The sequence below is a fragment of the Psittacula echo genome, assembly GCF_963264785.1.
Source record: "Psittacula echo genome assembly, chromosome: 26".
Taxonomy (NCBI): Eukaryota; Metazoa; Chordata; class Aves; order Psittaciformes; family Psittacidae; genus Psittacula; species Psittacula echo.
In genome coordinates, this window is record NC_137761.1 from 3,553,017 (window position 1) to 3,564,906 (window position 11,890).

The 11,890-nt window shown below is 62.6% G+C and overlaps 1 protein-coding gene across 1 annotated transcript; it reads right to left on the reverse strand.

Annotated features, from left to right (window-relative positions):
• Positions 1-2,849: 2,849 nt before the first annotated feature.
• Positions 2,850-10,680, reverse strand: SLC27A3 (solute carrier family 27 member 3; the record flags this gene model as incomplete). Its single annotated transcript, XM_080635110.1, has 10 exons — positions 2,850-3,344; positions 4,254-4,384; positions 4,490-4,587; positions 5,524-5,722; positions 5,802-5,892; positions 7,326-7,520; positions 8,468-8,592; positions 8,674-8,832; positions 9,078-9,290; positions 10,206-10,680. The coding sequence occupies 10 exons, from the start codon at positions 10,678-10,680 to the stop codon at positions 3,168-3,170; spliced, it is 1,863 nt and encodes a 620-aa protein (XP_080491236.1). The 3' UTR covers positions 2,850-3,167.
• Positions 10,681-11,890: the final 1,210 nt, after the last annotated feature.

An 11,890-nucleotide genomic window follows, 5' to 3' on the forward strand; every position in this document is an offset into this window, starting at 1 on the left:
TACTGCTGCCGACTTGTTCTGACCCAGGACCCATCCGTGTATATGAGCTCTTTGTGGAGACATTAAAGGATGACAAAAAAACCAGGAGGAAAAAGGAGAAAATAAGTTCCGAACCCCCCCGAACCCCCCCCGTCACAAATGTACATTGTGTAAAAACCCAGGAGAAACCCGAAACCGCCCTAAATTGAAGGGACACCCCCCCCCCCCCCCCCCCCGAATCCCACCGGATCCCGCCTGGGGCCGTGGCTGTTGTGGAAGTCGTCCCGTCCTTCTCGTCGTGTGACCTCGTGTGTATGACATGAACCGTGCAAACAAGGGGGGGGGCCCCCCCCCGGCTCGGCTATGGGATAACAATGGGGGGGGGGGGGGGGTTAGGACAAGGGGGTAAGGGAATGGTGCTGGAAAAGGGGGGGGGTGGGAAAGACACAATAAAGGGGCCCCCCCTTGGCCCCGGTGATGCACTGGTGGCGGCGGCCACCTCCCGAATCTGTGCCTTTCACTCACGCAAAGCCCCCCCCCCAGGTCCCGCGGCACCAGCAGAGCCCCGGAGGCAGGGAATAAAGTGGGGGGGGGGGGGGTCCCCATAGCGGAATAATGGGGGGGGGGGGGGGGATGGGAAAAAGGGATGGGGAATGGGGAGGGGGGAGGAAAAAATGACGGGGGGGGAATGGATGCGCTGAGCACGGAGGGGGGGGGACGGGGATGGGGATGGGGGGGGAGTATTATAAACTGTACCTGTATTTGCACTGTTTTTATTCTTGCATTGGCATATATACAATATACATCTATACCGACCGCCTGCGCCTGCTTCCTCTGCCCCCCCCGGCACGGGGTAGAATGGAGGGGTCCAAGGGGGAGCGCTTAGGGATGGGGAGGGACCATGGAGGGGAATGGGGGGGGGGGGGGGTGAAGGGGGGGGATTTGAGCCCAACTTCGAAGGAGGTGAGGGCAAACTGGGGGGGGTTAGGCCCGATTTGGGTGATTTTAGGCCAACCTGGAAGATTTCAGCCCGGATTTGGGGGGGGTTTAGGTCAAATTTGGACGCTTCCAGCCCGAATTTCAAGGGGTTCAGCCCAAATTTGGGGGTTTGAGGCCACGTTTGGGGGGGTGAGGCCAAATTGGAAGGATTTCAGCCCAAGTTTGGGGGGTTTGGGTCAAATCTGAAGGATTTCAGCCCAAATCTGGGGGGGGTTTAGGCCACATTTGAAGGATTCTAAAGGTTTCGGGCCAAATCTGCAGGTTTTCAGGCCAATTTGGGGTCTTTCAGCCCAAATTGGAAGGGTTTCAGCCCGAATTTGCAGTTTTAGCCCAAATCCGTAGGATTCAAGGCCAAAATTGAAGGATTTCAGGCCAATTTGGGGGATTTCCGCCCAAATTTCAAGGGTTTCCGTCCAAATTTGCAGCTTTTGTCCCGGTTTGGGGGGATTTCAGCTCGGATTTAAAGCGTTTCAGGCCAATTTGGGGGATTTGAGCCCCAATTCGCAGCATTTCAGCCCAAAGTCAACGATTTCAGCCCAATTTTGAGGATTTCAGCCCCAATTTGCAGGATTCCAGGCCAAAATCGTGGAATTTCACCCTCAATTCCCAGATTTCAGCCCAAATTTGCCATTTTAGCCCCGATTCCCAGGGTTTCGGCCTCAATTTGCCAGGTTTGGCTCCTATTTGCAGGAATTGGGGCCAGTTCCCTGGGATTCCAACCCCAATTTGCAGATTTGGGGCCATTTCCCGCAATTCTGGCGCGTTTATTCCCTGTTTCTGGAATTCAGGCCAAATTCACAGGACTTTGCACCCGATTTGCAGGATTCCGGCCCCGATTGATGGGATTTGCTCCCAAATAAGAGGATTTTCAGCATTCCAGGCTCAATTTGCAGGCTTTAGGCTGAATCTGGGGGGTTTCCCCCCAAAATTAGTGTATTTAATGCCTAAATTGTGGGATTTTAACCAAAATTCACAGGATTTTGGTTCCAATTTGCAGGGAAATGGCACAAAAGCGGCTTTAGGAGGGGCAGGATTTGGGGTCCCCCCGTTCCTGGGTTCCATCACCTTTGGGTCCCCATCAGCATCACCCCAAGCAGCGCTTTGGGACCCCCCCATTACCCAAATCACCCCCATTAGCCCCAAATCTGCCCCCTCCCAAGTGGCCTTTTGGGGACCAGCATCACCCTAACCTGAGCCTGGGATGTGATTTGGGGGGGGGGGGAGGATGACACAAGTGACCCCCAATGAGCGCCTGCACGAAGTGGGGTGCAGGGATTGAAGGGGGTTTGGGAGCGGGGTGCAGTGATTTAAGGGGGTTTTGAAGTGGGGTGCAGTGATTTAAGGGGGTTTTGAAGTGGGGTGCAGTGATTTAAGGGGGTTTTGAAGTGGGGTGCAGTGATTTAAGGGGGTTTTGAAGTGGGGTGCAGTGATTTAAGGGGGTTTTGAAGTGGGGTGCAGGGATTTAAGGGGGTTTTGAAGTGGGGTGCAGGGATTGAAGGGGGTTTGGGAGCGGGGTGCAGTGATTTAAGGGGGTTTTGAAGTGGGGTGCAGTGATTTAAGGGGGTTTTGAAGTGGGGTGCAGTGATTTAAGGGGATTTGGTTGCAATGGGGTTTAATGGGCAAGAATAAGGTGGTTTTGGGGCAAGCATGAGCATAAGCAGCATCAGTGGCCCCCATCAGTGACATTCCCTATCCCAAGGGTGACCCCCCCTGGATCCTGGGATGGGAATAGGAGGAAACAGTGACAAAAAGTGCTACAAAAGAGGTTTTATTTGCCAAAATCACTTAAAAAAGAGAGAACGGTCCCGAGTGTAAAGAGAAGAGGGAGGGGAAGGCACTGCTGCCCCATTGATGGGATAGGAGCTGCGGGATAAGCTCTGGGGCATGGGGATAGGGATGGATACAGGAGACAACTGGGGACAGTGGGATGGACACAGGGATATGGATGGGATGAGGCTGGGGTGTTCAGGGTGGGAGGATGGACATGGGTACAAATAGGACATTGGGTACCTGGGGATGGAAGGATGGATATGGAGACCTGGAGGATGGGATGTGGGGAGCTACGGATGGATGTGGGGTACCCAGGGATGGACACTGGGTACCCAGGGATGGACGTTGGGTACCCAGGGATGGCCATGGGGAGCCCATGGGGCACCTGGTGCAGGACCCCCCCATGGGCATGAGGCCCCCTAAATGCGGAGGCTCCCATCCAGGACCCCCTCCCATTGCGCGGGGCCAAGGGGCACGTAGGCCTTGGAGCTCAGGTCCAGCAGGAACAGGGGCTCAGGGATGGACATGGGGTCGAAGCCCTCCTGCGCCAACCGCACCTTCTGCTGCTTGAAGGTCTCCGTCATCTCCAGGCGCTCCTGGGGGGCGATGGGGCAGGATGGGACCCATCCATGTATCCTCCATCCCATCCTCATCTCATCCCCATCCCCATCCCCATCCTCATCTCATCCCCATCCCCATCCCCATCCCATCCCCATCCCCATCCCCATCCCCATCCCCATCCCATCTCCATCCCCATCCCCATCCCCATCCCCATCCCCATCCCCATCCCCATCCCCATCCCATCCCCATCCCATCCCCATCCCATCCCCATCCCCATCCCATCCCCATCCCCATCCCCATCCCCATCCCCATCCCCATCCCCATCCCCTCCCCATCCCCATCCCCATCCCCATCCCATCCCCATCCCATCCCCATCCCATCCCCATCCCATCCCCATCCCCATCCCCATCCCATCCCCATCCCCATCCCCATCCCCATCCCATCCCCATCCCATCCCCATCCCCATCCCCATCCCATCCCCATCCCATCCCCATCCCCATCCCCATCCCCATCCCATCCCCATCCCATCCCCATCCCATCCCCATCCCCATCCCCATCCCCATCCCATCCCCATCCCATCCCCATCCCCATCCCCATCCCCATCCCATCCCCATCCCATCCCCATCCCCATCCCCATCCCCATCCCATCCCCATCCCATCCCCATCCCATCCCCATCCCCATCCCCATCCCCATCCCCATCCCCATCCCATCCCATCCCCATCCCCATCCCATCCCCATCCCATCCCCATCCCCATCCCATCCCATCCCCATCCCATCCCCATCCCCATCCCATCCCCATCCCATCCCATCCCCATCCCCATCCCATCCCATCCCCATCCCCATCCCATCCCCATCCCATCCCCATCCCCATCCCATCCCATCCCCATCCCATCCCCATCCCCATCACATCCCATCCCATCCCCATCCCATCCCCATCCATCACCTGCAGGCGCAGGAAGCGGGGCCATGCATAGGGCGGCAGGAGCTCCTCCACGTGCTGGAACAGCGCGGATCCATCCAGGCTGCAGCCGGGGCGCAGCACCAGCGCCGCCATCCCCGCGCGTCCCTCGTGGCCTGGGGGCAAGGCAGGGGCACAAGTGGGGCACAAGGGCTTGGTTGTGGGGCACAAGGGCTTTGGTTATGGGGCACAAGGGCACCGGCGCAATGGGGCCCTGGTACCTGGCACGGTGACACCGTAGACAGTGGCTTCTTGCAGCGACTCGTGGGCCAGCAGCACTTCAGCCACCTCCGTGGTGGCCACGTTCTCCCCTTTCCACCTGGGAGGGATCATGATGGGAATGATGGGGATAGGGATGGGGATGATGGGGATGGATGATGATGATGCTGCTGCTGCTGATGATGGGGATGACGTAGACCATGATGATGATGATGGGGATGAATATGGGCATGGAATGATGTGGATGATGGGGATGGATGATGATGGGGATGGATGATGGGGATGGATGATGGGGATGGATGATGGGGATGGATGATGAGGATGGATGATGGGGATGGATGATGGGGATGGAGATGATGGGGATGGATGATGGGGATGGATGATGGGGATGGATGATGGGGATGGATGATGGGGATGGAGATGATGGGGATGGATGATGGGGATGGATGATGAGGATGGATGATGGGGATGGATGATGGGGATGGAGATGATGGGGATGGATGATGGGGATGGATGATGGGGATGGATGATGGGGATGGATGATGGGGATGGATGATGGGGATGGAGATGATGGGGATGGATGATGGGGATGGATGATGGGGATGGAGATGATGGGGATGGATGATGGGGATGGATGATGGGGACGGATGATGGGGATGGATGATGGGGATGGATGATGGGGATGGATGATGGGGATGGAGATGATGGGGATGGATGATGGGGATGGAGATGATGGGGATGGATGATGGGGATGGATGATGGGGATGGATGATGGGGATGGAGATGATGGGGATGGAGATGATGGGGATGGATGATGAGGATGGATGATGATGGGGATGGATGATGGGGATGGAGATGATGGGGATGGAGATGATGGGGATGGATGATGAGGATGGATGATGATGGGGATGGATGATGGGGATGGATGCTGCTGCTGCTGCTGCTGCTGACAGGGATGATGGGGATGCCGATGACGCGGGTGACGCTGGGGATGATGTGGGGGTGCCGCGGGGGGGCTCCCCCATGCGCCGGGTACCTGAAGGTGTCCCCGGTGCGGTCCCGGAAGCGCACGAACTGCTCCTCGTCCTGCTCCATCAGGTCCCCGGTGCTGAAGTAGGCGTCGCCCTCGGCAAAGACCCCGCGCAGCAGCTTCTGCTCCGAGAGCTCCCGGCTGCCGGCGTAGCCCAGGAACGGGGTGCGGGGGGTGACGGGCGCGATCAGGAGCCCCGGCTCCCCTGCGGGCAACGGGGCCGGGTGAGGGCGGCACCCGACGGGACCCGCACCACCACCCCCCCCCCCCCCCCCGGCACTCACCCGGCCCCACGCGGATGCAGCGTCCGGATGCGTCCCGCACCGGGGCGCCCGCGGCCACGTCGTAGCGCACGATCTCGAAGGGAGACACCAGCTGGGGGGGGCAATGGGGAGAGCTCAATGGGGGGCACAGAGACCCCCACAGAGCCCACATCAAATTCACCCCCATCCCATTGACCCCCATCCCATTGAACCCCATCCATTGACCCCCATTCACCCCCATCCCATTGACACCCATCCATTGACCCCCATTCACCCCCATCCCATTCACCCCCATCCCACTGACCCCCATCCCATTGACCCCCATCCATTGACCCTCATTCACCCCCATCCCATTGACCCCCATCCATTGACCCCCATTCACCCCCATCCCATTCACCCCCATCCCACTGACCCCCATCCATTGACCCCCATCCATTGACCCCCATTCACCCCCATCCCATTGAACCCCATCCATTGACCCCCATTCACCCCCATCCCATTGAACCCCATCCATTGACCCCCATTCACCCCCATCCCATTGAACCCCATCCATTGACCCCCATTCACCCCCATCCCATTGACCCCCATCCATTGACCCCCATTCACCCCCATCCCATTGACCCCCATCCATTGACCCCCATCCCATTGACCCCCATCCATTGACCCCCATTCACCCCCATCCCATTGACCCCCATCCATTGACCCCCATTCACCCCCATCCCATTGACCCCCATCCATTGACCCCCATTCACCCCCATCCCATTGACCCCCATCCATTGACCCCCATTCACCCCCATCCCATTGACCCCCATCCATTGACCCCCATCCATTGACCCCCATTCACCCCCATCCCATTGACCCCCATCCACTGACCCCCATTCACCCCCATCCCATTGACCCCCATCCATTGACCCCCATTCACCCCCATCCCATTGACCCCCATCCATTGACCCCCATTCACCCCCATCCCATTGAACCCCATCCATTGACCTTCATTCACCCCCATCCCATTGACCCCCATCCATTGACCCCCATTCACCCCCATCCCACTGACCCCCATCCATTGACCCTCATTCACCCCCATCCCATTGACCCCCATCCATTGACCCCCATTCACCCCCATCCCATTGACCCCCATCCATTGACCCCCATTCACCCCCATCCCATTGACCCCCATCCATTGACCCCCATTCACCCCCATCCCATTGACCCCCATCCATTGACCCCCATTCACCCCCATCCCATTGACCCCCATCCATTGACCCCCATTCACCCCCATCCCATTGACCCCCATCCATTGACCCTCATTCACCCCCATCCCATTGACCCCCATCCATTGACCCTCATTCACCCCCATCCCATTGACCCCCATCCATTGACCCCCATTCACCCCCATCCCATTGACCCCCATCCATTGACCCCCATTCACCCCCATCCCATTGACCCCCATCCATTGACCCCCATTCACCCCCATCCCATTGACCCCCATCCATTGACCCCCATTGACCCCCATCCCATTCACTCCCCCTGCCCCCCCCGCCCCACCTTGTAGATGAAGCTGCCGCGCCCCACGGCGCCGGGGGTCCCGGTGTAGTTGAAGAGGGAGACGTTGCCCTCGCTCTGCCCGTAGGTCTCCACGATGCGGATGGGCCCGAAGCGCTGCAGGAAGCGGCGCCAGACGTCGGGGCTCAGCCCGCTCCCCACGGCCAAGCGCACGCCATGGGCCCGCTCCCCGGGGCGCTGCGGCAAAGGGGGCACCGTGAGACCTGAGCCCGGCGCCCCATAGACACAGCCTGAGCCCGGCGCCCCATAGACACAGCCTGAGCCCGGCGCCCCATAGACACAGCCTGAGCCCGGCGCCCCATAGACACAGCCTGAGCCCGGCGCCCCATAGACACAGCCTGAGCCCGGCGCCCCATAGACACAGCCTGAGCCCGGCGCCCCATAGACACAGCCTGAGCCCAGGGCCCCATAGACACAGCCTGAGCCCGGCGCCCCATAGACACAGCCTGAGCCCGGCGCCCCATAGACACAGCCTGAGCCCGGCGCCCCATAGACACAGCCTGAGCCTGGCGCCCCATAGACACAGCCTGAGCCCGGCGCCCCATAGACACAGCCTGAGCCCGGCGCCCCATAGACACAGCCTGAGCCCGGCGCCCCATAGACACAGCCTGAGCCCAGGGCCCCATAGACACAGCCTGAGCCCGGCGCCCCATAGACACAGCCTGAGCCCCAGCGCCTCATAGACACAGCCTGAGCCCCAGCGCCCCATAGACACAGCCTGAGCCCAGGGCCCCATAGACACAGCCTGAGCCCGGCGCCCCATAGACACAGCCTGAGCCCCAGCGCCCCATAGACACAGCCTGAGCCCCAGCGCCCCATAGACAAACCCTGCCCCACATCCTCCCTGGACAAACCCTGCCCCACATCCCCCCTGGACAAACCCTGCCCCACATCCCCCCTGGACAAACCCTGCCCCACACCCCCCCTGGACAAACCCTGCCCCACACCCCCCATGGACAAACCCTGCCCCACACCCCCCATGGACAAACCCTGCCCCACACCCCCCATGGACAAACCCTGCCCCACATCCCCCATGGACAAACCCTGCCCCACATCCCCCCTGGACAAACCCTGCCCCACATCCCCCCTGGACAAACCCTGCCCCACATCCCCACAGGCAGCACCTGGGGCTGGTTGACCAGGTAGCGGCAGAGCTCCCCGATGTACTGGAACACGGTGACCCCCTCGGCCCTGCACTCGTCCCAGAACCGGGAGGCCGAGAACTTCTCCTTCAGCACGCACGTGGCCCCTATGGGGTGAATGGGGGGGGGGGGGCGCTCAGCACCCGCCCGGCCCCGGGGGCTCCCCAGCGGGTCCCATCCGGCCTCACCGATGCCGATGCAGCCGGCGATGCCCAGCAGGGACCCGGCCATGTGGGACAGGGGCAGCGCCAGGTACACGACGTCGCGGCCGCAGGCGCCCACCAGCTCGTAGAAGCTCAGGCACAGCAGGGACTTGAGGTGGGAGACGCGGGCGGCTTTGGGGAGGCCTGGAAGGGGTCAGGGAGTCAGAGCCGGGACAGGGACCCATAGAGCCAGCGCCAGGGCAGGGACCCATAGAGCCAGCGCCAGGACAGGGACCCATAGAGCCAGCGCCAGGACAGGGACCCATAGAGCCAGCGCCAGGACAGGGACCCATAGAGCCAGCGCCAGGACAGGGACCCATAGAGCCAGCGCCACCACCACCACAGAGCCACCACCCCCATGGCTCCATCACCAGCCCCGCGCCGCGCACCGGTGGTGCCGGAGGTGAAGATGTACAGGGAGGTCTCGTTCATGTCCTGCGGCTGCCAAACATCCTCGGGCTCCAGCTCGTCCGAGGCCGCATCCAGCGGCTCCTGCAGGGCCACGACGCCGGGGGGGTAGGGCCCCGAGCCCAGCACCCACACCACGAGGTCATCCTCCTGCTGCAGCGCCGCCAGGATGGGCTCCACGGACGCAAACAGGTCTGGGGGGCGGACACGACGGGATCAGCCCTTGGGATACCCCACAGGCGGCTGCCCCATCCCTACCGCACAGGGGGGAAATGGCCGGGGGTGACCACTGGGACCCATGGCGATGGGGCCAGCCTGGGGGCTCAAGGAGAGGCTCAATGAGGGGCACCATCCGGCTGACCCAGCCCCACACCCCACTGCAGCCTCTTCCCTGCTCCCATGAGCCTGGTACTTCCATGGTCCCATCAGCATCATCCTGGAGCCGTTCCCGGGCCTCCCATCCCCTGCAGCCTTTGCCCACTTTGGACCCCATGAGCCCGGCACCTTTCCAGTCCCCCCCATCCCCATCCCATCCCCATCCCCATCCCCATCCCATCCCCATCCCCATCCCCATCCCATCCCATCCCCATCCCCATCCCCATCCCATCCCCATCCCCATCCCATCCCCATCCCATCCCATCCCATCCCCATCCCATCCCCATCCCATCCCCATCCCCATCCCATCCCCATCCCCATCCCATCCCCATCCCCATCCCATCCCCATCCCCATCCCCATCCCCATCCCATCCCCATCCCCATCCCCATCCCATCCCCATCCCCATCCCCATCCCCATCCCCATCCCCATCCCATCCCCATCCCATCCCCATCCCCATCCCCATCCCCATCCCCATCCCCATCCCCATCCCCATCCCATCCCCATCCCCATCCCCATCCCATCCCCATCCCCATCCCCATCCCCATCCCCATCCCATCCCCATCCCATCCCCATCCCCATCCCCATCCCATCCCCATCCCCATCCCATCCCCATCCCCATCCCATCCCCATCCCCATCCCCATCCCCATCCCCATCCCCATCCCATCCCCATCCCATCCCCATCCCCATCCCATCCCCATCCCCATCCCATCCCCTCCCCTCCCGTCCCTCACCGTCCGCCACCAGCAGGGCCCTCGCTCCGCACACGCGCAGGCAGTGCCGCAGGGCCGCGGGGCGCAGCGCGGTGCCGAGGAACGCGGGGCGCGCCCCGAGCGCCGCCAGCCCGAGCCAGCCCCACACGAAGCGGGGCTCGTTGCGCACGAGCAGCCCCACGGTGACGCCGGGGCCGAGCGCGCCGCCGCGGGCGGGGCCGAGCGCGCGCCCCCGCAGCGCGTTGGCCGCGCGCGCCACCGAGCGCGCCGCGCGCCCGTAGGGCTCGGTCCCGCCGGCCGCGCGCAGGAACGGGCGCGCCGGGGCCGCGCGCGCCGCCCGCAGGAAGCGCGCGGGGAGGGTGCGCGCGCCCCCGCCCCAGGCGCGCCGCCGGCAGCGCGCGGCCCGCGCGGCGAAGGCGAGGTCCGCGCGCAGGAGCGGCTGCAGCAGCAGCAGCGCCGGGAGCAGCAGCGAGAGCAGCGCCAGCAGCGGCCACATCGCGGGGCGCAATGGAGCCGCGCCCCCGGAACGCCCCCATTGGGCAGCGCGGCCCTGGGCACAGCGCCCATTGGACGGCCCTCGCCCACCGGGCACGCCCATTGGCCACCGCGCTCAGCGGATACGCCCCCCCAGCCACGCCTATTGTAAACCCCGCCCATGACGCGCGCCCATTGGACAGCCCTCGCCCTTTGGACACGCCCCCAGAGCGCCCATTGGGCAGCGGCACCGCGGGGGCCCCCCCCCTTTCGACCCGGCCATTGGCTGTAGCCGTGGGACACCCCTCCAATGGACACGCCCCAACACCGCCCTACGGGGCACTCCCATTGGCCCCCCCTGCACCCCATCAGCCCCATTGAGCCCGGGGTCCCCATCCCTGCCCCATGGACCCTGTCCCCCCCCACTGAGCCTCCCCTATCCCTGCCCCATGGAGCCGCCCATGGAGCCCCCCCACATCCCCAGCTGCATCCCGGCTGGAAGCAGGACCCCAGCAGAGCATCATGGGGGGGGCACAGCACCATAAAGGGGGGGCACAGCACCATAAAGGGGGGGGCACAGCACCATAAAGGGGGGATGCACAGCACCATAAAGGGGGGGGCACAGCACCATAAAGGGGGGGCACAGCACCATAAAGGGGGGGGCACAGCACCATGAAGGGGATGCACAGCACCATAAAGGGGGGGGCACAGCACCATAAAGGGGGGATGCACAGCACCATAAAGGGGGGGCACAGCACCATAAAGGGGGGGCACAGCACCATGAAGGGGATGCACAGCACCATAAAGGGGGGATGCACAGCACCATAAAGGGGGGGCACAGCACCATGAAGGGGATGCACAGCACCATAAAGGGGGGATGCACAGCACCATAAAGGGGGGATGCACAGCACCATAAAGGGGGGGGCACAGCACCATAAAGGGGGGGCACAGCACCATAAAGGGGGGATGCACAGCACCATAAAGGGGGGATGCACAGCACCATAAAGGGGGGGGCACAGCACCATAAAGGGGGGGTCGCTGTACAAAACAGGAGAGGGCTTTTATTGCTGTTTCCTTTAAAAACACTTAAAAACTCCATTAACTCTTGGGGGGGGGACACGACATGGAAGAGCCCCCCCCCCCAGCCCTTTTGGGGGGGGGGGTCAGTGGGGCCCTATGGGTCATGCCATGACCCCCCCCCCCCCCAGCACCCTGGAGCAGGACTCGCTTGC